At 50.3% G+C, this 27,808-nt stretch overlaps 2 protein-coding genes across 3 annotated transcripts in view; one reads left to right on the top strand and one right to left on the bottom strand.

Annotated features, from left to right (window-relative positions):
* otud4 (OTU deubiquitinase 4) overlaps positions 1 to 6,755 on the bottom strand; it is a 63,397-nt gene extending 56,642 nt beyond the window's left edge. Inside the window, 7 exon segments of the mRNA XM_065025175.1 lie at positions 928 to 1,102; positions 4,560 to 4,641; positions 4,743 to 4,815; positions 5,000 to 5,046; positions 5,164 to 5,214; positions 5,619 to 5,702; positions 6,201 to 6,755. Of these exon segments, the coding sequence (XP_064881247.1) occupies positions 928 to 1,102; positions 4,560 to 4,641; positions 4,743 to 4,815; positions 5,000 to 5,046; positions 5,164 to 5,214; positions 5,619 to 5,702; positions 6,201 to 6,326 (638 nt within the window). The 5' untranslated portion in view covers positions 6,327 to 6,755.
* A 3,067-nt stretch (positions 6,756 to 9,822) lies between these two features.
* On the top strand, positions 9,823 to 27,753 carry LOC115123542 (mothers against decapentaplegic homolog 1-like). Of its 2 annotated transcripts, none has more exons than XM_065025176.1 (8): positions 9,823 to 10,006; positions 10,084 to 10,299; positions 17,542 to 17,823; positions 18,259 to 18,378; positions 18,728 to 18,949; positions 22,228 to 22,388; positions 23,079 to 23,174; positions 24,956 to 27,753. In XM_065025176.1, exons 1-8 carry the CDS (start codon positions 9,823 to 9,825, stop codon positions 25,097 to 25,099), a joined length of 1,425 nt encoding a protein of 474 aa, XP_064881248.1. In that variant the 3' UTR covers positions 25,100 to 27,753. The 2 variants fall into 2 exon arrangements, with proteins under 2 accessions (XP_064881248.1, XP_064881249.1); XM_065025177.1 differs by having other exon boundaries at positions 18,277 to 18,378.
* The last annotated feature ends 55 nt before the right edge of the window (positions 27,754 to 27,808 follow it).

Genomic DNA, 27,808 nt, shown 5'->3' on the forward strand with positions numbered 1-27,808 from the left:
TGTCTCTAGAGCTGTCCCTAGAACAGTCCCTAGAGCTGTCCCCAGAACAGTCCCTAGAGCCGTCCCTAGAACAGTTCCTAGAGCTGTCCCTAGAGCCGTCCCTAGAACAGCTGTCCCTAGAACAGTTCCGAGAGCTGTCTCTAGAGCTGTCCCTAGAACAGTTCCTAGAGCTGTCCCTAGAGCCGTCCCTAGAACAGCTGTCCCTAGAACAGTTCCTAGAGCTGTCCCTAGAACAGCTGTCCCTAGAGCTGTCTCTAGAGCCGTCCCTAGAACAGTTCCTAGAGCTGTCTCTAGAGCCGTCCCTAGAACAGTTCCTAGAGCCGTCCCTAGAACAGTTCCTAGAGCTGTCCCTAGAACAGTTCCTAGAGCTGTCCCTAGAACAGTTCCTAGAGCTGTCCCTAGAACAGTTCCTAGAGCTGTCCCTAGAACAGTTCCTAGAGCTGTCCCTAGAACAGTTCCTAGAGCTGTCCCTAGAGCAGTCCCTAGAACAGCAGTTCCTAGAGCTGTCCCTAGAACAGCAGTTCCTAGAGCTGTCCCTAGAACAGCAGTTCCTAGAGCTGTCCCTAGAACAGCAGTTCCTAGAGCTGTCCCTAGAACAGCAGTTCCTAGAGCTGTCCCTAGAACAGCAGTTCCTAGAGCTGTCCCTAGAACAGCAGTTCCTAGAGCTGTCCCTAGAACAGCAGTTCCTAGAGCTGTCCCTAGAACAGCAGTTCCTAGAGCCGTCCCTAGAACAGTTCCTAGAGCTGTCCCTAGAACAGTTCCTAGAGCCGTCCCTACCAGAGAGCGTCCTCTCGCTCCAGGTCCTAGAACAGTTCCTAGAGCCGTCCCTACCAGAGAGCGTCCTCTCCCTCCAGGTCCTAGAACAGTTCCTACCAGAGAGCGTCCTCTCCCTCCAGGTCCTAGAACAGTTCCTAGAGCCGTCCCTACCAGAGAGCGTCCTCTCCCTCCAGGTCCGACTCGTCGCTGCTACGACACTGCTCATTGTCCGGGTCGTCTTCGAGAAGGTCGTTACCACGGTTACCGGTACCGCCCTTCAGACAGGGAGCCACCACGGAATGGTCCGTGCCACACACGCGCTCATAGAGGAGCTCGTACAGGACGGCTGCAGAGAGAGAGAGGGCAGGACAGACACACACACACAGAGACACACAGAGACAGACACAGAGAGACACAGAGACAGACAGAGACACAGAGACACACACAGAGACACACAGAGACACACAGAGACACACAGAGATACACAGACAGAGAGACACAGAGAGACACAGAGAGACACAGAGACACACAGAGACAGACAGAGACACACAGAGAGACACAGATAGACAACGTCAGTAAAAACAACCTGTTGACTGCCTTGTTATTCTGTTGATAGATAAACCTTCGCCCCAACATATATTTCAAAGGCAAGCACTCCAGGAAGGTTGAACTGCCTGGTTGCAGGTCTGTGGTCATTGACCATAGGAGTACAGCCAGCTAATAGCACAAACCTAAAATGGTGAAATGACTCATCGCAATTCACAGTGACAGACAGAGGGCAGTGTTCTTCACAAGGGGGGGGGTTCCATTAACCTGGTCCCAAACTGAGAGAGGAGGGGTTCCATTAACCTGGTCCCAAACTGAGAGAGGAGGGGTTCCATTAACCTGGTCCCAAACTGAGAGAGGAGGGGTTCCATTAACCTGGTCCCAAACTGAGAGAGGGGTGGTTCCATTAACCTCGTCCCAAACTGAGAGAGGAGGGGGTTCCATTAACCTGGTCCCAAACTGAGAGAGGAGGGGGTTCCATTAACCTGGTCCCAAACTGAGAGAGGGGTGGTTCCATTAACCTCGTCCCAAACTGAGAGAGGAGGGGGTTCCATTAACCTGGTCCCAAACTGAGAGAGGGGGGGTTCCATTAACCTCGTCCCAAACTGAGAGAGGGGTGGTTCCATTAACCTCGTCCCAAACTGAGAGAGGGGTGGTTCCATTAACCTCGTCCCAAACTGAGAGAGGAGGGGGTTCCATTAACCTCGTCCCAAACTGAGAGAGGAGGGGGTTCCATTAACCTCGTCCCAAACTGAGAGGGGGTTCCATTAACCTCGTCCCAAACTGAGAGAGGGGGTTCCATTAACCTCGTCCCAAACTGAGGGAGGAGGGGTTCCATTAACCTCGTCCCAAACTGAGAGAGGGGGTTCCATTAACCTCGTCCCAAACTGAGAGAGGGGGTTCCATTAACCTGGTCCCAAACTGAGAGAGGGGGGTTCCATTAACCTGGTCCCAAACTGAGAGAGGGGGGGTGGTTCCATTAACCTGGTCCCAAACTGAGAGAGGGGGGGGTGGTTCCATTAACCTGGTCCCAAACTGAGAGAGGGGGGGGGTGGTTCCATTAACCTGGTCCCAAACTGAGAGAGGGGGTTCCATTAACCTGGTCCCAAACTGAGAGAGGGGGGGTTCCATTAACCTGGTCCCAAACTGAGAGAGGGGGGATTCCATTAACCTGGTCCCAAACTGAGAGAGGGGGGGTTCCATTAACCTGGTCCCAAACTGAGAGAGGAGGGGTTCCATTAACCTGGTCCCAAACTGAGAGAGGGGGGGTTCCATTAACCTGGTCCCAAACTCAGAGAGGGGGGGTTCCATTAACCTGGTCCCAAACTGAGAGAGAGGAGGGGTTCCATTAACCTGGTCCCAAACTGAGAGAGAGGAGGGGTTCCATTAACCTGGTCCCAAACTGAGAGAGGGGTGGTTCCATTAACCTCGTCCCAAACAGAGAGGGATGGTTCCATTAACCTCGTCCCAAACAGAGAGGGGTGGTTCCATTAACCTCATCCCAAACAGAGAGGGATGGTTCCATTAACCTCATCCCAAACAGAGAGAGGGGGTTTCATTAACCTCGTCCCAAACTGAGAGAGAGGAGGGGGGGTTCCATTAACCTCGTCCCAAACTGAGAGAGAGGAGGGGGTTCCATTAACCTCGTCCCAAACTGAGAGAGAGGAGGGGGGGGTTCCATTAACCCCATCGTCCCAAACTGAGAGAGGGGGGGTTCCGTTAACCTCGTCCCAAACTGGGAGAGGGGGAGGTTCCGTTAACCTCGTCCCAAACTGAGAGAGGGGGGTTCCGTTAACCTCGTCCCAAACTGAGAGAGGGGGGTTCCATTAACCTCGTCCCAAACTGAGAGAGGGGGTTCCATTAACCTCGTCCCAAACTGAGAGAGGGGGAGTTCCATTAACCTCGTCCCAAACTGAGGGGGGGTTCCATTAACCTACGTCCCAAACTGAGAGAGGGGGGTTCCATTAACCTACGTCCCAAACTGAGAGAGGGGGGGGTTCCATTAACCTACGTCCCAAACTGAGAGGGGGGAGTTCCATTAACCTCGTCCCAAACTGAGAGAGGGGGAGTTCCATTAACCTCGTCCCAAACTGAGAGAGGGGGAGTTCCATTAACCTCGTCCCAAACTGAGAGAGGGGGGAGTTCCATTAACCTCGTCCCAAACTGAGAGAGGGGGGAGTTCCATTAACCTCGTCCCAAACTGAGAGAGAGGAGGGGGTTCCATTAACCTCGTCCCAAACTGAGAGAGAGGAGGGGGTTCCATTAACCTCGTCCCAAACTGAGAGAGGGGGGGTTCCATTAACCTCGTCCCAAACTGAGAGAGAGGGGGGGGGTTCCATTAACCTCGTCCAGGCATGTTTTGTTTCCAGGCTGTAAGTTTAAAATCACATTTGATTTGATTTATGCTGCAGTAGTTTGTGTCGAGGGGCTAGGGTCAGTTTGTTATATCTGGAGAACTTCTCCTGTCTTATCCGGTGTCCTGTGTGAATTTAAGTATGCTCTCTCTAATTCTCTCCTTCTCTCTTTCTTTCTCTCTCTCTGAGGACCTGAGCCCTAGGACCATGCCTCAGGACTACCTGACATGATGACTCCTTGCTGTCCCCAGTCCACCTGGCCGTGCTGCTGCTCCAGTTTCAACTGTTCTGCCTTATTATTATTATCATGCTGGTCATTTATGAACATTTAAACATCTTGGCCATGTTCTGTTATAATCTCCACCCGGCACAGCCAGAAGAGGACTGGCCACCCCTCATAGCCTGGTTCCTCTCTAGGTTTCTTCCTAGGTTCTGGCCTTTCTAGGGAGTTTTTCCTAGCCACCGTGCTTCTACATCTGCATTGCTTGCTGTTAGGGGTTTTAGGCTGGGTTTCTGTACAGCACTTTGAAATATCAGCTGATGTACGAAGGGCTTTATAAATACATGTGATTTGGAATCAGGCTACCCTCCCAGGCGTGACCCAGGTGCCCCGTTCTGTATATGGATGTTTTTCACGTGCAAAAAGTGAATTGGCTTTTTGATTTAAATAAACAACAATTCTTTATCTGCTTTCCTCATGAAAACTAGTTTGAAAAACCATATCCGGACGATTCACTGCTCCCTGGATTGACAACATGACCGAGCAGCAGAGATTCCTGTTCTCTTTGAGAAGGGCGCTGCTCCCTTACCACTTCCGCCCCCCCCCGATGACGTGTCAGGCCATACCCCAGGCCAGATGAATCTAACCCCCTGACTGTGTGTGTGTGTGTGTTCTTAACTCACACTGGCACAGGGCAGCATTCTTCACATGAGCTATGGGGTAGACACTGTCGTAATGGTTCCCGTTCAGGAAGCACAGACGCACCTAACGGACACAAAACAACAAAAGCCTCGGTTCAAAAGTAGCGAATTAGAAATCAGGATGTTGTTTAAACGCGGTGTGACGCGGTGTGTTTTTTTTTTTACCTTGTCATTAAAGCCGTTGTCAGTGATTTGAACAGGAGGTTTACCAGGGGTCTGGAAGATGATGAAATCACTCCTGGATCAACAAATGCATTTAGAGAACATAGACCAAGCTTTAGTCTCAGTAAATAACGACTAACATGTAAACAAACACACATTTTTTTTGTTCACCTTTATTTAACCAGGTAAGCTAGTTGAGAACAAGATCTAATTTACAAGAGAGAGACAGACGACAAGGTCAAGATGATGAACACTCTTACTTGTACATCAGAGCCAGTGCACATATCTCCACCTCTCCCACCCAGTGCTGAAAAAAAATATATATATATATATAGGAATCAGCTACATACTAAGAAATGCCTAAAGGAATTCCTATTAGTTTGGAGTTACAGTGATGTGTTTTGGACACGGATAAACACTTTACCTGAGGGTCCTCAAGTTTCATTATGTACTCCTCGAAGTCTCCTTCTATGAACTGGAGGAGCGCAAGAAAGAGACAGGGATGAGAGAGAGAGAGGGATGAGAGAGAGATGAGAGACAGAGAGAGAGAAGGATGAGAGAGAGAGAGACAGAGAGATGAGAGAGACAGAGAGTTGAGAGAGACAGAGAGATGAGAGAGACAGAGAGATGAGAGAGACAGAGAGATGAGAGAGAGACAGAGAGAGAGGGATGAGAGAGAGGGATGAGAGAGAGGGATGAGAGAGACAGAGGAGAGAGAGACAGAGAGAGAGGGATGAGACAGAGAGAGAAACAGAGAGGGATGAGAGAGAGAGAGAGAGAGAGAGAGACACACAGAGAGTCACTTCTAGCCAATATAATATAACGCAGTTGGTTCAAGTGGTAACTTGGTTGAGGCCTTCCTATTAACTAGCTTCCTACCGCCGCATAGTTCTCCTTGTTCTTCTTTAGATACTGCACACAGGTGGCACGGACTTTGGTATGGAGGCTTTGACAGTGTAACACCTGAGAAACACCACACACGAAAACCCAGTCAAAAAATAGTGCACTAAAGTAGCTAGAAAACTTCCGGCTTGACAAACTAGCTAGCAGGCTAACATAAGACTGGACCAACACACTGATTGCTACCTTAGCTAACTAACCATCTCGCTAAAACCAAGTCTCCCTGAAAGTAATACAAAATAAATAAAGTCGACATTGTTTTTATTAGTTGAGATTCAAGTTAAGAATGTTTGCAATATATAAATGGTGTTTGTTTGGACTTTAACGTGAGGATGAGTAGGTGAAAAAACAGCATGGATTAAAAACACGTGTATGGAAAGAAAGAGAGAGGGTGTGTGTGTGAAACACTCTTGAGGACTTTCATTCGGGAAATGTCTACGAAGCTAAACAAGTTAACTTTATTAAAAAGCTTTTTTTTTTTTTTTTATTAAAAAGAGCCCGTCTGTGATATTTTGTTTTTCTTTGATGTGTCATGTGAATAACGTTAAACTTTGACTTTACCTGTTCAGCAACAGCCCGAAATAAACACGACCCATCTTTGGCTATTTTTTTCCGGTGAAAGCCGATGGATTTCAGGTATTCGTCCATACATTTTTCTACACTTTTTTCGTTGTTATTTTGCCGCATGTTTGGTTGACATCCGTCCATAGTTGGTTTATCGATGCTGTTGAGTCTTGATAGTCTCACTAGAGACACTAAGAGTTAGTTAGCTTTCTGATTAACTAACAATATAAAACGTTTTCCATTCAGGCTGTGCAATGAATACCAGGAAACAGTATATCTAATGACTGCTGTTTTGTTTCGGTGGAAGCGTCAAGCTTTCGTTTTCACCAAAACATTCCTTTATAGTCTCATTATTTTATTTTTTCTAGACTGTCAAATTAAAGACTAAATATACCGTGTGTTATATTAACTCGCTATCGTGTACAATTAAATAGATGACATAACTAACATGTATTCACCAACAACAACAAAATAACGAAACAAATAGCTTCTCGTTTTAGTCCACGGTTGTCTCCTCGCTGTTTTACTCTCGCTGAAGTTTGGTAACTCGACTGGCCGCTGGGAGTTGTAGGCAACACGCCCTTCCTGTGCGCAGGGGCAGAGTGCCAAGAGAACTACATTAACCAACTTGCCCCCACGCAGATTCTCTTCTCTTTTCCGAACAAACTGTAACGAAAGTAATAAAATTAAATTAAAAATTAAAAGGTCTAGAAACATAAAATAAATATTTGATTTGTAAGGTTGTTTGTGATTTGATGGTGAATTATCTCTCAACACTAGCAAACTACTTAATTAATCATATATAAATATGTATATATATATATATTTTTTATCTTTCTCCATTTAAAACATTCTCAATAGGAGTTGTTACCAGAGGAGATCGGTGGAAACCATCCTTTGGTTATATATATATATTTTTAGATGTCAGAGAGAATGGAAAACCTTATACGATAACCCAATAATATAACCTTTATATGTAATGTATATGTCGTGTCTTGGTTTCCTAATTCGTTTTTGCCCCTCCTCCTACGCCGTGCTGGGAGGGCGTTTTGCCAGTGGTTCTGCCCTATAATGTGACGCTAGAGTCCGGCAAGCGGGAGGCGAGGAGTCCGGTGTTGTTCTGGAGCGCTTTAAAACAAAAATAACGTCTGTTTAAAACACGGTAATGTAAATGCTTCCTATAATTTAAATACAAAATAAACAACAGTCCTATGTTTTTCAGAAGAAAGTGTTTGTTTAAATCGTTTGTTCGAAACTCAAACTAGAGTAAGAGTTTATTTTACGATTCCAGAGTCGTCCAACTTTTCGCTCTATTGTCGTTCTCATCCAGACAAGACTATCCCCAAAGCATGTAGGCCTATCTGATCATAAACCTATTTTTAAAAAAAGTTACGTTAATAGTTTATCCGTTTAGAATCGGTTAAACGATAAACGTTATTATTTTTAAGACCCCGTTTTCTCTCCCTGTAGAAATAACAGTCGGATGTAGTTAGAAACGGCTTTTTGTTGTCGTTATGATTTCTCCTTGTAGCAATGATCATATCAAAATACATTTGATTGAATCACATTGACCACCACTGGAGTGACTGACAGGGCGTCTCTGTCTGAAGCCCAGGTCGGTTGAAAGTGCTCTCAGACCGGGCAAGTTACAGGCCTGTCTCCTGGTCGGTCATAAACAATGTAGCTTCGTTCTCCACAAGGCGGGATAGGAGAGTGTCCCAAGGGGGGGAGGCAAAGGCAGGGTTTCTGTTGCAACATAACACTCTCTCTCCTGACCCTCCACATCTCCATCTCTCAATTAAACCGCGCCATGGCCGTCCATTCCTGGACACATTGATTTCTTTTCTTCAGCTGTCTATCCTGCAGATAGAAGCAGGGAAATGTGTTGTATCTTATGCGGTAGTGGTGTAGGATGGAGCATCAGGCAGGCCAGACAGTGAAATGAGAAGGATAGTTTACAGCTAGCCGATTCTATCAGATCTAGGGCGGGTTAGTTTGAGAGTTAAGCTGCTGTGCTCTCTGTCCAATTCTGACCGAATTGTCTGCCTGTCTCTCTCTCAGGTGTGCTGCCTGTCTCTCTCTCAGGTGTGCTGCCTGTCTCTCTCTCTCTCAGGTGTGCTGCCTGTCTCTCTCTCTCTCAGGTGTGCTGCCTGTCTCTCTCTCTCTCAGGTGTGCTGCCTGTCTCTCTCAGGTGTGCTGCCTGTCTCTCTCTCTCAGGTGTGCTGTCTGTCTCTCTCTCAGGTGCGCTGCCTGTCTCTCTCTCTCAGGTGTGCTGCCTGTCTCTCTCTCTCAGGTGTGCTGCCTGTCTCTCTCTCTCTCAGGTGTGCTGCCTGTCTCTCTCTCTCTCTCTCAGGTGTGCTGCCTGTCTCTCTCTCTCTCTCTCAGGTGTGCTGCCTGTCTCTCTCTCTGGTGCGCTGCCTGTCTCTCTCTCTGGTGCGCTGCCTGTCTCTCTCGCTCTGGTGTGCTGTCTGTCTCTCGCTCTCTCTCTGGTGCGCTGCCCGTCTCTCTCTCTCTCTGGTGCGTTGCCTGTCTCTCTCTCTCTGGTGCTTTGCCTGTCTCTCTCTCTCTGGTGCGCTGCCTGTCTCTCTCTCTCTCTCTGGTGCGCTGTCTCTCTCTCGCTCTCTCTCTGGTGCGCTGTCTCTCTCTCGCTCTCTCTCTCTCTGGTGCGCTGTCGCTGTCTCTCTCTCTCTGGTGCGCTGTCGCTGTCTCTCTCTCTGGTGCGCTGCCTGTCTCTCTCTCGCTCTCTCTCTCTCTGGTGCGCTGTCGCTGTCTCTCTCTCTCTGGTGCGCTGTCGCTGTCTCTCTCTCTCTGGTGCGCTGTCGCTGTCTCTCTCTCTGGTGCACTGTCTCTCTCTCTCTAGTGCACTGCCTGTCTCTCTCTCTCTCTCTCTGGTGCGCTGCCTGTCTCTCTCTCTCTCTCTCTCTCTCTCTCTCTCTGGTGCGCTCTCTCTCTCTCTCTGGTGCTCTCTCTCTCTCCCTAGTGCGCTGCCTGTCTCTCTCTCTAGTGCGCTGCCTGTCTCTCTCTCTCTCTCTCTCTGGTGCGCTGCCTGTCTCTCTCTCTCTCTCTCTCTCTGGTGCGCTGCCTGTCTCTCTCTCTCTCTCTCTCTCTCTCTGGTGCGCTGCCTGTCTCTCTCTCTCTCTCTCTCTCTCTCTCTCTGGTGCGCTGCCTGTCTCTCTCTCTCTCTCTCTGGTGCGCTGCCTGTCTCTCTCTCTCTCTCTGATGCGCTGTCTCGCTCTCTCTCTCTCTCTCTCTCTCTGGTGCGCTGTCTCGCTCTCTCTCTCTCTCTCTCTCTCTCTCTGGTGCGCTGTCTCTCTTTCTCTCTCTGGTGCGCTGCCTGTCTCTTGTTCTCAGGTGTACTGTCTGTCTCTCTCTCTCAGGTGTGCTGTAAGGCTTGACAGCCTGATCTGGTCCTACGACTGCCCAACACAACTGGCCAACCTAGATCCCTCCGTGCAGTAACACTCTACAGGCCAGAGGCTAGCTAGGGCACAACAACACACTTAGTGTGCATCTGTATGTGACTGAGAGGGAGATACTGAGTACCCGTGTGTGACTGTACTGTACTGTGTTTGAGGATATTCTCCCAGAGGACCCCGTCCTTCCCTACGTCGTCATCAAGATGAACGTGACGTCGCTATTCTCCTTCACCAGCCCGGCGGTGAAGAGGCTGCTGGGATGGAAACAGGGGGATGAGGAGGAGAAGTGGGCGGAGAAGGCAGTGGACGCCCTAGTGAAGAAACTGAAGAAGAGGAAGGGAACGATGGAGGAGCTGGAGAAGGCTCTCAGCTGTCCCGGACAGCCCAGTGAGTGGTCTAGTGGGGGGAATGTGTAAGAGAGTGTGTGTGTGTGTGTCTCTAAATCCTCTCCCCTCTCTCACCAGGTAAGTGTGTGACCATCCCTCGGTCTCTGGACGGTCGTCTCCAGGTATCCCATCGTAAAGGTCTCCCCCACGTCATCTACTGCAGAGTGTGGAGGTGGCCCGACCTACAGTCTCATCACGAACTCAAGGCCTTGGAGTGCTGCCAATTCCCCTTCACGGCCAAACACAAAGATGTCTGTATCAACCCCTACCACTATAAGAGAGTGGACAGTCCTAGTGAGTATACACTGCCCACTAGTAGGGTTACACTGACCCCTAGTGAATATACACTGACCCCTAGTGAATATACACTGCCCCCCTAGTGAGGTTACACTGCCCCCTGGTGAGGTTACACTGCCCCCTGGTGAGGTTACACTGCCCCCCTAGTGAGGTTACACTGCCCCCCTAGTGAGGTTACACTGCCCCCCTAGTGAGGTTACACTGCCCCCCTAGTGAGGTTACACTGCCCCCCTAGTGAGGTTACACTGCCCCCCTAGTGAGGTTACACTGCCCCCCTAGTGAGGTTACACTGCCCCCCTAGTGAGGTTACACTGTCCCCCTGGTGAGGTTACACTGTCCCCCTAGTGAGGTTACACTGTCCCCCTAGTGAGGTTACACTGTCCCCCTAGTGAGGTTACACTGTCCCCCTGGTGAGGTTACACTGTCCCCCTGGTGAGGTTACACTGTCCCCCTGGTGAGGTTACACTGTCCCCCTGGTGAGGTTACACTGTCCCCCTGGTGAGGTTACACTGTCCCCCTGGTGAGGTTACACTGTCCCCCTGGTGAGGTTACACTGTCCCCCTGGTGAGGTTACACTGTCCCCCTGGTGAGGTTACACTGTCCCCCTGGTGAGGTTACACTGTCCCCCTGGTGAGGTTACACTGTCCCCCTGGTGAGGTTACACTGTCCCCCTGGTGAGGTTACACTGTCCCCCTGGTGAGGTTACACTGTCCCCCTGGTGAGGTTACACTGTCCCCTGGTGAGGTTACACTGTCCCCCTGGTGAGGTTACACTGTCCCCCTGGTGAGGTTACACTGTCCCCCTGGTGAGGTTACACTGTCCCCCTGGTGAGGTTACACTGTCCCCCTGGTGAGGTTACACTGTCCCCTGGTGAGGTTACACCCCTGGTGAGGTTACACTGCCCCCTGGTGAGGTTACACTGTCCCCCTGGTGAGGTTACACTGTCCCCCTGGTGAGGTTACACTGTCCCCCTGGTGAGGTTACACTGTCCCCCTGGTGAGGTTACACTGTCCCCCTAGTGAGGTTACACTGTCCCCCTGTCCCCCTAGTGAGGTTACACTGTCCCCCTGGTGAGGTTACACTGTCCCCCTAGTGAGGTTACACTGTCCCCTAGTGAGGTTACACTGTCCCCCTAGTGAGGTTACACTGTCCCCTAGTGAGTGTGAGGTTACACTGTCCCCTAGTGAGGTTACACTGTCCCCCTAGTGAGGTTACACTGCCCCCTAGTGAGGTTACACTGCCCCCTAGTGAGGTTACACTGCCCCTAGTGAGGTTACACTGCCCCCTAGTGAGGTTACACTGCCCCCTAGTGAGGTTACACTGCCCCCTAGTGAGGTTACACTGTCCCCTAGTGAGGTTACACTGTCCCCCTAGTGAGGTTACACTGTCCCCTAGTGAGGTTACACTGTCCCCCTAGTGAGGTTACACTGTCCCCCACTGTCCCCCTAGTGAGGTTACACTGTCCCCTAGTGAGGTTACACTGTCCCCCTAGTGAGGTTACACTGTCCCCTAGTGAGGTTACACTGTCCCCTAGTGAGGTTACACTGTCCCCTAGTGAGGTTACACTGTCCCCTAGTGAGGTTACACTGTCCCCCTAGTGAGGTTACACTGTCCCCTAGTGAGGTTACACTGTCCCCCCCCTAGTGAGGTTACACTGTCCCCCTAGTGAGGTTACACTGTCCCCCTAGTGAGGTTACACTGTCCCCCCCTAGTGAGGTTACACTGTCCCCCTAGTGAGGTTACACTGTCCCCCTAGTGAGGTTACACTGTCCCCTAGTGAGGTTACACTGTCCCCTAGTGAGGTTACACTGTCCCCTAGTGAGGTTACACTGTCCCCCCTCTAGTGAGGTTACACTGTCCCCTAGTGAGGTTACACTGTCCCCCTCACTGTCCCCTAGTGAGGTTACACTGTCCCCCCCTAGTGAGGTTACACTGTCCCCCTAGTGAGGTTACACTGTCCCCTGGTGAGGTTACACTGTCCCCTGGTGAGGTTACACTGTCCCCCTGGTGAGGTTACACTGTCCCCCTAGTGAGGTTACACTGTCCCCCTGGTGAGGTTACACTGTCCCCTGGTGAGGTTACACTGTCCCCTGGTGAGGTTACACTGTCCCCCTGGTGAGGTTACACTGTCCCCCTAGGTTACACTGTCCCCCTAGTGAGGTTACACTGTCCCCCTAGTGAGGTTACACTGTCCCCTAGTGAGGTTACACTGTCCCCCTAGTGAGGTTACACTGTCCCCCTAGTGAGGTTACACTGTCCCCCTAGTGAGGTTACACTGTCCCCCTAGTGAGGTTACACTGTCCCCCTAGTGAGGTTACACTGTCCCCTAGTGAGGTTACACTGTCCCCTAGTGAGGTTACACTGTCCCCTAGTGAGGTTACACTGTCCCCTAGTGAGGTTACACTGTCCCCCTAGTGAGGTTACACTGTCCCCTAGTGAGGTTACACTGTCCCCCTAGTGAGGTTACACTGTCCCCCTAGTGAGGTTACACTGTCCCCTAGTGAGGTTACTGTCCCCTAGTGAGGTTACACTGTCCCCCCCTAGTGAGGTTACACTGTCCCCCTAGTGAGGTTACACTGCCCCCTAGTGAGGTTACACTGCCCCCCCTAGTGAGGTTACACTGCCCCCCTAGTGAGGTTACACTGCCCCCTAGTGAGGTTACACTGAGTGAGGTTACACTGCCCCCTAGTGAGGTTACACTGTCCCCCCTAGTGAGGTTACACTAGTGAGGTTACCCCCTAGTGAGGTTACACTGTCCCCCTGAGTGAGGTTACACTGTCCCCAGTGAGGTTACACTAGTGAGGTTACACTGTCCCCCTAGTGAGGTTACACTGTCCCCTAGTGAGTTACACTGTCCCCCTAGTGAGGTTACACTGTCCCCCTAGTGAGGTTACACTGTCCCCTAGTGAGGTTACACTGTCCCCCTAGTGAGGTTACACTGTCCCCCTAGTGAGGTTACACTGTCCCCTAGTGAGGTTACACTGTGAGGTTACCCCCCCTAGTGAGGTTACACTGTCCCCCTAGTGAGGTTACACTGTCCCCCTAGTGAGGTTACACTGTCCCCTAGTGAGGTTACACTGTCCCCTAGTGAGGTTACACTGTCCCCCTAGTGAGGTTACACTGCCCCCTAGTGAGGTTACACTGTCCCCCTAGTGAGGTTACACTGTCCCCTAGTGAGGTTACACTGCCCCCTAGTGAGTCCCCTAGTTACACTGTCCCCTCTAGTGAGGTTACACTGTCCCCCTAGTGAGGTTACACTGTCCCCTAGTGAGGTTACACTGTCCCCCTAGTGAGTGTCCCCCTAGTGAGGTTACACTGTCCCCCTAGTGAGGTTACACTGTCCCCCTAGTGAGGTTACACTGTCCCCCTAGTGAGGTTACACTGTCCCCCTAGTGAGTTACACTGTCCCCCTAGTGTGAGGTTACACTGTCCCCCTAGTGAGGTTACACTGTCCCCCTAGTGAGGTGACACTGTCCCCCTAGTGAGGTTACACTGTCCCCCTAGTGAGGTTACACTGACCCCTAGTGAGGTTACACTGTCCCCCTAGTGAGGTTACACTGTCCCCCTAGTGAGGTTACACTGTCCCCCTAGTGAGGTTACACTGTGAGGTTACCCCCCTAGTGAGGTTACACTGTCCCCTAGTGAGGTTACACTGTCCCCTAGTGAGGTTACACTGTCCCCTAGTGAGGTTACACTGTCCCCTAGTGAGGTTACACTGTCACTGTCCCCTAGTGAGGTTACACTGTCCCCCTAGTGAGGTTACACTGTCCCCCTAGTGAGGTTACACTGTCCCCACTGTCCCCCTAGTGAGGTTACACTGTCCCCCTAGTGAGGTTACACTGTCCCCCTAGTGAGGTTACACTGTCCCCCTAGTGAGGTTACACTGTCCCCCTAGTGAGGTTACACTGTCCCCCTAGTGAGGTTACACTGCCCCCTAGTGAGAATACACTGCCCCCTAGTGAGTATACACTGCCCCCTAGTGAGTATACACTGCCCCCTAGTGAGTATACACTGCCCCTAGTGAGTATACACTGCCCCTAGTGTGGTTACACTGCCCCCTAGTGTGGTTACACTGCCCCCTAGTGTGGTTACACTGCCCCCTAGTGAGTATACACTGCCCCCTAGTGTGGTTACACTGCCCCTAGTGAGGTTACACTGTCCCCTAGTGAGGTTACACTGTCCCCCTAGTGAGGTTACACTGTCCCCCTAGTGAGGTTACACTGCCCCCTAGTGAGAATACACTGCCCCCAGTAGTGCCCCCTAGTGAGTATACACTGCCCCCTAGTGAGTATACACTGCCCCCTAGTGAGTATACACTGCCCCCTAGTGAGTATACACTGCCCCCTAGTGAGTATACACTGCCCCCTAGTGAGTATACACTGCCCCCTAGTGTGGTTAGCCCCCTAGTGTGGTTACACTGCCCCTAGTGTGGTTACACTGCCCCCTAGTGAGTATACACTGCCCCCTAGTGAGTATACACTGCCCCCTAGTGAGTATACACTGTCCCCACCAGTGAGTATACACTGCCCCTAGTGAGTATACACTGCCCCCTAGTGTGGTTACACTGCCCCTAGTGTAACACTGCCCCTAGTGTGGTTACACTGCCCCCAGTGAGTAGGGGGGTTACACTGTAGGTGGTTACACTGAGTGGGTGTGGTGGTTACACTGCCCCCTAGTTAGGCCCCTAGTGAGGTTACACTGCCCCCTAGTGAGTATACACTGTAGTGTGGTACACTGCCCCCCACTAGTGAGTATACACTGCCCCCTAGGAGGGCCCCCTAGTGTGGTTACACTGCCCCCTGTGTGGTACACTGACCCCTAGTGGGTGTGGTGGTTATGACCCCTAGTGAATATACACTGGAGGTCCCCCTAGTGAGTATACCCTGTTGGTGTAAGTATATGGTATGAGGGGTGTGGTGGTATGAGGGGGTGTGGTGGTATGAGGGGGTGTGGTGTGGTGGTAGGAAGGGTGTGGTGGTAGGAGGGGTGTGGTGGTAGGAGGGTGTGGTGGTATATGGTAGGAGGGGGTGTGGTGGTATATGATAGGAGGGGGTGTGGTGGTAGGAGGGGTGTGGTGGTATATGATAGGAGGGGGTGTGGTGGTATATGGTAGGAGGGGTGTGGTGGTATATGATAGGAGGGGTGTGGTGGTAGGAGGGGGTGTGGTGGTATATGATAGGAGGGGTGTGGTGGTATATGGTAGGAGGGGGTGTGGTGTGGTGGTAGGAAGGGTGTGGTGGTAGGAAGGGGTGTGGTGGTAGGAGGGGTGTGGTGGTAGGAGGGGTGTGGTGGTATATGGTAGGAGGGTGTGGTGTGGTGGTATGAGGGGGTGTGGTGTGGTGGTATGAGGGGGTGTGGTGTGGTGGTAGGAGGGGTGTGGTGGTAGGAGGGGGTGTGGTGGTAGGAGGGGTGTGGTGGTATATGGTAGGAGGGTGCGGTGGTATACGGCAGGAGGGGGTGCGGTGGTATACGGCAGGAGGGGGTGCGGTGATATACGGCCGGAGAGGGGTGCGGTGATATACGGCCGGAGGGGTGTGGTGGTATACGGTAGGAGGGGGTGTGGTGGTATATGATAGGAGGGGTGTGGTGGTATATGGTAGGAGGGGTGTGGTGGTATATGGTAGGAGGGGGTGTGGTGGTATATGGTAGGAGGGGGTGTGGTGGTATATGGTAGGAGGGGTGTGGTGGTATATGGTAGGAGGGGTGTGGTGGTATATGGTCGGAGGGGGTGTGGTGGTATATGGTAGGAGGGGGTGCGGTGGTATACGGCCGGAGGGGGTGCGGTGGTATACGGCCGGAGGGGGTACGGTGGTATACGGCCGGAGGGGGTGTGGTGGTATGAGGCCGGAGGGGGTGTGGTGGTATGAGGCCGGAGGGGGTGTGGTGGTATGAGGCCGGAGGGGGTGTGGTGGTATGAGGCCGGAGGGGGTGTGGTGGTAGGAGGTAGGAGGGGGTGTGGTGGTATATGGCCGGAGGGGGTAAATGACCACTAAATTGAAAAGTGTGTGGACCTCTCCTTGTGCACGGGGGCATTGTCATGCTGAAACAGGAAAGGGACCCAGCGGATGCCAGGAGAACGCTACCTGCCCCAATGAAAAGTGCCAACTATAAAGTTTCCTCCTCCACCAAACTTTACAGTTGCCACTATGCATTTGGGGCAGTTAGCGTTCTCCTGGCATCCCCCAAACCCAGATTAGTCTGTCGGACTGCCAGATTGTGAAGTGTGATCGATCCCTCCAGAGAACTGCTCCAGAGTCCAATGGTGATGAGCTTTACACCACTCCAGCCAACGCTTGGCATTGCACATGGTGATCTTAGGCTTGTGTGTGGCTGCTCGGCCATGGAAACCCATTTCATGAAGCTCCCGACGAACAGTTCTTGTGCTGACGTTGCTTCCAGAGGCAGTTTGGAACTCAGTAGTGAGGGTTGTCATGCTGAAACAGGAAAGGGAGCCAGCGGATGCCAGGGGAACGCTACCTGCCCAGTTTGGAACTCAGTAGTGAGGGTTGCAACCGAGGACAGGCGATATTTATACGCTCCAGCACTCTGAGGTCCCGTTCTGTGAGCTTGTGTGGCCTACCACTTCTCGGCTGAGCCGTTGTTGCTCCTAGACGTTTCCACTTCACGATAACAGCCCTTACAGTTGACCGGGGTCAGCTCTAGCAGGGTAGAAATTTGACAAACTGACTTGTTGTAAAGGTGGCATCCTAAGACAGTGCCACGTTATAAGTCACTGAGCTCTTCAGTAAGGCCATTCTACTGCCAATGTTTGTCTATGGAGATTGCATGTCAGCAACGAGTGTGGCTGAAATAGCCAAAAGCCACTAATTTGAAGTGGTGTCCACATACTTTTGTGTATATACAATGTACCACGGCTAAGGGCTGTTCTTACCCACGATGCAACTCAGAGTGCCTGGATACAACCCTTAGCCACATACCACAATATTGGCCACATACCACAAACCCCCGAGGTGCCTTATTGCTATTATAAATGAGTTACCAACATAATTAGAGCAGTAAAAATAAATGTTTTTGTCATACCCCGTGGTATATGGTCTGATATACCACCGCTTTCAGCCAATCAGCATTCAGGGCTCGAACAGCCCAGTTTATAATAACAAGTATACTATCTAAAATTGACCTCTACAAGGTTTTAGCTGTATGGAAATAGAGCCAGCTTGCCTTTATTGATAAGGGACTGACACCTTCCTCCTCCCCCTCTCTCTCCCCCCTCCTCAGTGCTGCCCCCTGTCCTGGTCCCTAGGAACAACGACCTCACAGCGAGGCCGGGGATGCAGCCCCGTTACCATGGCGCCATCGACCAGAACGAGCCTCTCATGCCCCACAACGCCACTTTCCCAGAATCCTTCCCTCCAGGCGGGGGCGGCAACGGAGGGTTGGCGTTCCCTTGTTCCCCTGGCAACAGCTTCCCCAGTTCGCCCGGCAGTGGGTCCAGCAGTATCTCCGCGTTCCCCCACTCCCCACTTAGCTCCGACCCAGACAGCCCCTTCCATGTCCCGGGTAAGACTGGTCCCGAGCCGGCTCACCTCTGGAGCCCTCTCTTTCCTCCCCCTCTCTCCTCTCTTTCCTCCTGCTCTCTCCTCTCTTTCCTCCTGCTCTCTCCTCTCTTTCCTCCTGCTCTCTCCTCTCTTTCCTCCTGCTCTCTCCTCTCTTTCCTCCTGCTCTCTCCTCTCTTTCCTCCTGCTCTCTCCTCCCTCTCTTTCCTCCTGCTCTCTCCTCCCTCTCTTTCCTTCTCTCTTTCCTCTCCTCTCTTTCCTCCTCTCTTTCCTCCCCCTCTCTCCTCTCTTTCCTCCCCCTCTCTCCTCTCTTTCCTCCCCCTCTCTCCTCTCCTCTCTGCAGCTTACCTGGAGCGTCTTACTCTATACAGCTGTGTTCAAGTAGTTTTCTATGCCGTAGGTTGTTGTGTTGGCTAATAAATGGTGTGTTGTAACACAGCTGACACCCCGCCCCCAGCATACATGCCTCCAGATGATTATCTGATTCAGGACTGCTCCCAGCCAATGGAAACCAACCTCCTCGCCATGCCAACCGGCCTGGATACCAACAACAGGCCAGGTAACCACAGAAACGCAGTATGCCCATAGACATGAATATCCTCTCTTCCTGCCTCTCTTCTCTCTCCCTCTCTCTCCTTCCTCCTCTCTCTCTCTCTAGATGTCTCTGAATAACCTCCTCTCTTCTCTCTCCCTCTCTCCTTCTATCCTTCCTCCTCTCTCTCTCTATCCCTCTCTTCTTTCTCCTTCTCTCCTTCCTCCTCTCTCTCTCTAGATGTCTCTGAATAACCTCATCTGTCTCTCTCTCTCTCCCTATCTGTCTCTCTCTCTCTCTCTCTCTCTCCCTATCTCTCTCTCTCTCTCTCTCTCTATATGTCTCTGAAAAACCTCCTCTCTGTCTCTCTCTCTAGATGTTCAGCCAGTAGCCTACGAGGAACCAAAACACTGGTGTTCTATAGTGTACTATGAACTGAATAACCGCGTGGGTGAGGCGTACCTGGCGTCAGACTCCAGTGTTCTGGTCGACGGCTTCACCGACCCGTCCAATAACCGCAACCGCTTCTGCCTCGGCCTGCTGTCTAACGTCAACCGCAACTCGACCATAGAGAACACACGCAGGCACATCGGCAAAGGTGAGACTCGAGAGTTTAGCTTTAGAAATATTGGTGAGACTGTGGCTATGGCAACAGGGAAGACCCTTCCACTAGATGTTGGAACGTTGCTGTGGGGGGGGGGGGGCATGCTTCCATTCAGCCACAAGAGCCTTAGTGAGGTCGGGCACTGACGTTGGGGGCGATTATGCCTGGCTCGCAGTCGGCGTCCCAATTCATCCTAAAGGTGTTCGATGGGTTTGAGGTCGGGGCTCCATTTTGTTATTTTCCTCCGGGCTAAATCCTAGAGGAAAACCTGGTTCAGTCTGCTTTCCACCAGACACTGGGAGATGAATTTACCTTTCAGCAGGACAGTAACTTAAAACACAAGGCCAAACCTACACTGGGAGATGAATTCACCTTTCAGCAGGACATTAACCTAAAACACAAGGCCAAATCTACACTGGGAGATGAATTCACCTTTCAGCAGGTCATTAACCTAAAACACAAGGCCAAATCTACACGGTAGTTGCAAACCAAGAAGACTGTGAATGTTCCTGAGTAGCCGAGTTACAGCTTTGACACACATCTGCTTGAAAATCTATGGCAAGATTTGAAAATGGTTGTCTAGCAACGATCAACAACCAATTTCAGAGTTTTTTTAAAAGAATAATGGGCAAATATTGTACAATCCAGGTGTACAAAGCTCTTAGAGACTGACCCAGAAAGATTCACAGCTGTTAGAGACTGACCCAGAAAGACTCACAGCTCTTAGAGACTGACCCAGAAAGACTCACAGCTCTTAGAGCCTGACCCAGAAAGACTCACAGCTCTTAGACTGACCCAGAAAGACTCACAGCTCTTAGAGACTGACCCAGAAAGACTCACAGCTCTTAGAGCCTGACCCAGAAAGACTCACAGCTCTTAGAGACTGACCCAGAAAGACTCACAGCTCTTAGAGCCTTACCCAGAAAGACTCACAGCTCTTAGAGCCTTACCCAGAAAGACTCGCAGCTCTTAGAGCCTTACCCAGAAAGACTCGCAGCTCTTAGAGACTTACCCAGAAAGACTCACAGCTCTTAGAGACTTACCCAGAAAGACACGCAGCTCTTAGAGACTTACCCAGAAAGACTCGCAGCCATCACACTACCACCACCACCATGCTGGACCCCAAACCATCACACTACCACCACCATACTGACCCCAAACCATCACACTACCACCACCATGCTGACCCCAAACCATCACACTACCACCACCACCATGCTGGACCCCAAACCATCACACTACCACCACCACCATGCTGGACCCCAAACCATCACACTACCACCACCACCATGCTGGACCCCAAACCATCACACTACCACCACCATACTGACCCCAAACCATCACACTACCACCACCATGCTGACCCCAAACCGTCACACTACCACCACCATGCTGGACCCCAAACCATCACACTACCACCACCACCATGCTGGTCCCCAAACCATCACACTACCACCACCACCATGCTGGACCCCAAACCATCACACTACCACCACCACCATGCTGGACCCCAAACCATCACACTACCACCACCACCATGCTGGACCCCAAACCATCACACTACCACCACCATACTGACCCCAAACCATCACACTACCACCACCATGCTGACCCCAAACCATCACACTACCACCACCATACTGACCCCAAACCATCACACTACCACCACCATGCTGACCTCAAACCATCACACTACCACCACTATGCTGACCCCAAACCATCACACTACCACCACCATGCTGGACCCCAAACCATCACACTACCACCACCATGCTGGACCCCAAACCATCACACTACCACCACCATGCTGGACCCCAAACCATCACACTACCACCACCATGCTGACCTCAAACCATCACACTACCACCACTATGCTGACCCCAAACCATCACACTACCACCACTATGCTGACCTCAAACCATCACACTACCACCACTATGCTGACCCCAAACCATCCCACTACCACCACCATGCTGACCCCAAACCACCACACTACCACCACCATACTGACCCCAAACCATCACACCACCACCACCACCATGCTGGACCCCAACCATCACACTACCACCACCATGCTGGACCCCAAACCATCACACTACCACCACCACCATGCTGACCCCAAACCATCACACTACCACCACCATGCTGACCCCAAACCATCACACTACCACCACCATGCTGACCCCAAACCATCACACTACCACCACCATGCTGACCCCAAACCATCACACTACCACCACCATGCTGGACCCCAAACCATCACACTACCACCACCATACTGACCCCAAACATCACACTACCACCACCATGCTGACCCCAAACCATCACACTACCACCACCATGCTGACCCCAAACCATCACACTACCACCACCATGCTGACCCCAAACCACCACACTACCACCACCATACTGACCCCAAACCATCACACTACCACCACCATGCTGACCCCAAACCATCACACTACCACCACCATGCTGACCCCAAACCATCACACTACCACCACCACCATGCTGACCCCAAACCATCACACTACCACCACCACCATGCTGGACCCCAAACCATCACACTACCACCACCATGCTGACCCCAAACCATCACACTACCACCACCATGCTGACCCCAAACCATCACACTACCACCACCACGCTGACCCCAAACCATCACACTACCACCACCACGCTGACCCCAAACCATCACACTACCACCACCATGCTGACCCCAAACCATCACACTACCACCACCATGCTGACCCCAAACCATCACACTACCACCACCACCATGCTGACCCCAAACCATCACACTACCACCACCATACTGGACCCCAAACCATCACACTACCACCACCATACTGGACCCCAAACCATCACACTACCACCACCATGCTGACCCCAAACCATCACACTACCACCACCATGCTGACCCCAAACCATCACACTACCACCACCACCATGCTGGACCCCAAACCATCACACTACCATCACCATGCTGACCCCAAACCATCACACCACCACCATGCTGGACCCCAAACCATCACACTACCACCATAACGCTCTGATCTGCCGACTCATTGAAGTGGACATTTTCATCAAATGATTGTTGCTGTTCTGATGTCCAGAGGCTGTTTTCGATCATAGGAGACATTTATGCATTTAAAAAACAAACTCCTCTCCCCAGGTGTCCACCTCTACTACGTAGGAGGTGAGGTGTATGCAGAGTGTCTGAGTGACACCAGTATCTTCGTTCAGAGTCCTAACCACCCTCCTCTCCCCAGGTGTCCATCTCTACTACGTAGGAGGTGAGGTGTATGCAGAGTGTCTGAGTGACACCAGTATCTTCGTTCAGAGTCGTAACTGTAACTATCACCACGGTTTCCACCCCACCACGGTGTGTAAGATCCCTAGTGGCTGCAGTCTGAAGATCTTTAACAACCAGGTAGGTAGACCGGTCACACACACACACACACACACACACACAACGACCGGAAGGTTCCATTTCTAACTCTGTGTCTTTCAGAGGAGAATATAATATAATTATAAACCCCACTGGTCAATAGTTTTAGAACGTTCCAGGGGTTCCAGGGGTTCTAGAGGTTCCAGGGGTTCTAGAGGTTCCAGGGGTTCTAGAGGTTCCAGGGGTTCTAGAGGTTCCAGGGGTTCTAGAGGTTCCAGGGGTTATTCTTAATTTTTTAAACTATTTTCTACATTGTAGAATAATAGTGAAGACATCATAACTATGAAATAACACATATGGAATCATGTAGTAACCAAAAAAAAGTTTAAAACAAATAAAATATTTTCTTTTCTTTTGACTACCTCATGAAGCTGGTTGAGAGAATGTCAAGAGCGTGCAAAGCTGTCATCAAGGCGAAGAGTGGCTACTTTGAAGAATCTCAAATAGTTTTTGGTTACTACATGATTCCATATGTGTTATTTTATAGTTTTTGATGTCTTCACTATTATTCTACAATGTGAAACATTGTAAAAAATGAAGAAAAACCCTTGAATGAGTTGGTGTGTCCAAACTTTTGACTGGTAATGTATATATACTTTATATAGTATAAGGCAAAAGATAACTTTACATTCCAATTGTCTCAAGGTAGAAATGTATGCTCTTCTTCACCAGGAATTTGCCCAGCTACTGGCCCAGTCAGTGAACCACGGCTTTGAGGCGGTTTACGAGCTCACCAAGATGTGTACCATACGCATGAGCTTCGTCAAGGTAAACATGGGGTCAGGGGAGGGGCTAAGGGGGGGGGGGGGGGCTAAGGGGGTCAGGGGAGGGGCTAAGGGCGGTCAGGGGAGGGGCTAAGGGTTACAGGTAGGCAATGTGTACCGTACGCATGAGCTACGTCAAGGTAAACATGGGGTCAGGGAGGGGCTAAGGGTTACAGGTAGGCAATGTGTACCGTACGCATGAGCTTCGTCAAGGTAAACATGGGGTCAGGGGAGGGGCTAAGGGGGTCAGGGGAGGGGCTAAGGGGGTCAGGAAAGGGGCTAAGGGGGTCAGGTGGGCGATGTGTACCGTACGCATGAGCTACGTCAAGGTAAACATGGGGTCAGGGAGGGGCTAAGGGTTACAGGTGGGCAATGTGTACCGTACGCATGAGCTTCGTCAAGGTAAACATGGGGTCAGGGGAGGGGCTAAGGGGGGTCAGGGGAGGGGCTAAGGGGGGTCAGGGGGGGGTCAATTTGTGAGTCAATTGGAGGTGCACCTGTGGATGTATTTCAAGGCCTACCTTCAAACTCAATGCCTCTTTGCTTGACATCATGGGAAAATCAAAAGAAATCAGCCAAGTCTGGTTCATTCTTGGGAGCAATTTCCAAATGCCTGAAGGTACCACGTTCATCTGTACAAACAATGGTACGCAAGTATCAACACCATGGGACCACGCAGCCGTCATAACGCTCAGGAAGGAGGTGCGAAAAGTGCAAATCAATCCCAGAACAACAGCAAAGGACCTTATGAAGATGCTGGAGGAAACAGGTACAAAAGTATCTATATCCACGGTAAAACCAGCCCTATATTGACATAACCTGAAAGGCCGCTCAGCAAGGAAGAAGCCACTGCTCCAAAACCGCCATAAAAAAGCCAGACTACGGTTTGCAACTGCTGTGGGGAAAATGATCGTACCTTTTGGAACACCATCCCAACCGTGAAGCATGGGGGTGGCAGCATCATGTTGTGGGGGTGGCAGCATCATGTTGTGGGGGTGCTTTGCTGCAGGAGGGACTGGTGCCCTTCACAAAATAGATGGCATCATGGGGGAGGAAAATTATGTGGATATATTGAAGCAACATCTCATCACATCAGTCAGGAAGTTACAGCTTGGTCACAAATGGGTCTTCAAAATGGACAATGACCCCAAGCAGTCTTCCAAAGTTGTGGCAAAATGGCTTAAGGACAACAAAGTCACGGTATTGGAGTGGCCATCAGAAAGTTAACCGAAATGTTTGACCCAAGTTTAACAATTTAAAGGCAATACTAATTGAGTGTACGTAAACTTCTGACCCAATGTGATGAAAGAAATAAAAGCTGAAATAAATCATTCTCTCTACTATTATTCGGACATTTCACATTCTTAAATAAAGGGGTGATCCTAACTGACCTAAAAACAGGGAATTCTTTACTAGGATTAAATGTCAGTGATTGTGAATAACTGAGTTTAAATGTATTTGGCTAAAGGTGTATGTAAACTTCCTACTTCAACTGTAGTTCCACATTGATCTGTTACTTCCTGTATATAGCTCTATTCTTGTGTATTGTATATTATTCAACTCTGCATCGTTGGCTCATAAGCATTTCACGGTTAAGTCTCTACCCGTTGTTTTCGGCACGTGACAAATACAATTAGATTTGAAGGGTCAGGGGTTAACACGTGGTCTACGAGCTCATCCCATTCTCTAGTCTTGCTGTCTCCTGAATGCTCAATCCTGCAAGTTTTTCAGTTGTGTTGTGCAGTGTACCATCTAATCGTGTGTGTGTTCCTCTTCCTCCCCCAGGGTTGGGGTGCAGAGTACCACCGCCAGGACGTCACCAGCACCCCCTGCTGGATAGAAGTGCACCTGCACGGCCCTCTACAGTGGCTGGACAAAGTCCTCACACAGATGGGCTCTCCCCATAACGCCATATCCTCCGTGTCCTAACACACACACACACACACACACACACAGCCTCTCGACGCCACATGTTCAAATGTTATTTTGTAACTTCTTTTTTTATTTTTTAAAAATCTGTTGAGAGAGAAAAAAAACACAACACAACGTTATTCATCATCCCATATTACAATATCTGTCTTGACTGGAGTAGCCCAGAGAATCAGCTATGGATAGCTAGGCTAAATGAGGCCACATGCTGCAATTTCTCCCCAACCCCATTCAGATGAGAACATCAGCCTTCCTATTGGTTACTCCCAACCCCATTCAGATGAGAAAACATCAGCCTTCCTATTGGTTACTCCCAACCCCATTCAGATGAGAAAACATCAGCCTTCCTATTGGTTACTCCCAACCCCATTCAGATGAGAAAACATCAGCCTTCCTATTGGTTACTCCCAACCCCATTCAGATGAAAAAACATCAGCCTACCTATCAGTTACTCCCAACCCCATTCAGATGAGAAAACATCAGCCTTCCTATTGGTTACTCCCAACCCCATTCAGATGAGAAAACATCAGCCTACCTATCAGTTACTCCCAACCCCATTCAGATGAGAAAACATCAGCCTTCCTATTGGTTACTCCCAACCCCATTCAGATGAGAAAACATCAGCCTTCCTATTGGTTACTCCCAACCCCATTCAGATGAGAAAACATCAGCCTTCCTATTGGTTACTCCCAACCCCATTTTTGCTAACTTTGAGTTCGCATATGTTATTCCATCTTTCATTGGTGAACTCACTCCACTTGCGTCACATTGAGCCTCTTTGATTGGCCAACATAACAACAAGCTACACAGTAAAGGCTACCTGTCTTTTTTACGAGACCACGTTATAAAAACTACCTTGAAAAGTTAGTGAATTATCTGCTATTTCATGGTATATCCTTGTATGTAACAATGTCACATGGGTAATTTAATTTACCATGACCAAGCTGGACAATCAGGACTGAGGGATTATCTGGCCTCAATCAGGACCGAGACATCTGTGATCGGCTAGCACTGCCTGGCCTCAATCGGGACCGAGACATCTGATTGGCTAGCACTGCCTGGCCTCAATCGGGACCGAGACATCTGATTGGCTAGCACTGCCTGGCCTCAATCGGGACCGAGACATCTGTGATTGGCTAGCACTGCCTGGCCTCAATCAGGACCGAGACATCTGTGATTGGCTAGCACTGCCTGGCCTCAATCAGGACCGAGACATCTGTGATTGGCTAGCACTGCCTGGCCTCAAACTGGACCGAGACATCATCTGTGATCGGCTAGCACTGCCTGGCCTCAATCAGGACCGAGACATCATCTGTGATCGGCTAGCACTGCCTGGCCTCAAACGGGACCGTGGCATCTGTGATCGGCTAGCACTGCCTGGCCTCAATCAGGACCGAGACATCATCTGTGATCGGCTAGCACTGCCTGGCCTCAATCAGGACCGTGACATCATCTGTGATCGGCTAGCACTGCCTGGCCAGCCAGGACAATCGTGGAATCTTTTCTTAATTGGATTTGCTCAACTCCTACGTCCTCTCGCCTCTTTTTGTAAAAGTTCAAAGGGTAATCAAAAGGCGTCGAGGAGAGGGAACATGGGACGAAAATGCGCTTGTATGAAATGAGACTCCTAGTCCACTCGCATGTCATCAGGCAAATGACTTGGATCCCATTTAAAGCATGTAAAGTGATCAGAACAAATGATGCTAGTTGTGAAGTACATGTTCTAGATAAAACTATAAGTAGTAAACAGATGCATGTTTTTCTCCTGTGACAAAACAAAAGCTGATTCAAAGGGTGGGGGGGTGTTGATTTCAAAACTCTTCTGTGATGGACTTAGGTAGGACACACATGACTGTCCTCCATGAGAGGTGGCTATCGAGGAGGGAAGGGACAGTCTTCCGTTCGCCTGCTAACGAATTGCCATCTCCTTGACTACTTATTGGTTTCTGGGTCACGGAGGAGAGAGGGTGGAGGATGGAGTTTTGCCCAAATGAGAAAAGATCCTTTCCAGTGCGTTTATATTCAGGTTATGTCCCAAATGGAACACTTGTTCCCTTTTATAGTGCACTACTTTAACCCCAATGGACCCTGGTCAATAGTAGTGGACTATAAATGTAAGAAGGGTATCATTTGGTTGTTGTGTCACTACAGTAGTATATGTTTGTATCACAAATGGCCCCCTATTCCCTACATATTCCCTAATATAGTGTAGTGTCTTGGACCAGGGTAGGGCACGATGTTAGGAAATAGGGGGCCATAGTAGAAGGTGAAACGTTGATATTTTTGATGTATTAAGATGTATCTCTATGTTTTTATTCGTCAGCTACGACTACTAGTCAATGTGTATCCCAAATGGCACCCTATTCCCTACATAGTGCACTACTTTAGACCCTGACCTATAGGGCACCCTATTCCCTACATAGTGCAATACTTTAGACCCTGGCCTATAGGGCACCCTATTCCCTACATAGTACACTACTTTAGACCCTGGCCTATAGGGCACCCTATTCCCTACATAGTACACTACTTTAGACCAGGACCTATAGGGCTCTGTATAGGAAATGGGCTGCCATTACAAACAGAGGTGATGTGCTGTCTGTTCCATAAACACCTGTAGTTTTATTTTAAATTTAAATAAAAGCGAGCATTTCTTATTGGATGTGGTTTGGAGTCTGTTTTCTTCCTGCCTAGTGAATAAAGAGAAGACTG

Source organism: Oncorhynchus nerka, linkage group LG12 (assembly GCF_034236695.1).
Source record: "Oncorhynchus nerka isolate Pitt River linkage group LG12, Oner_Uvic_2.0, whole genome shotgun sequence".
In the NCBI taxonomy this organism is placed as follows: domain Eukaryota; kingdom Metazoa; phylum Chordata; class Actinopteri; order Salmoniformes; family Salmonidae; genus Oncorhynchus; species Oncorhynchus nerka.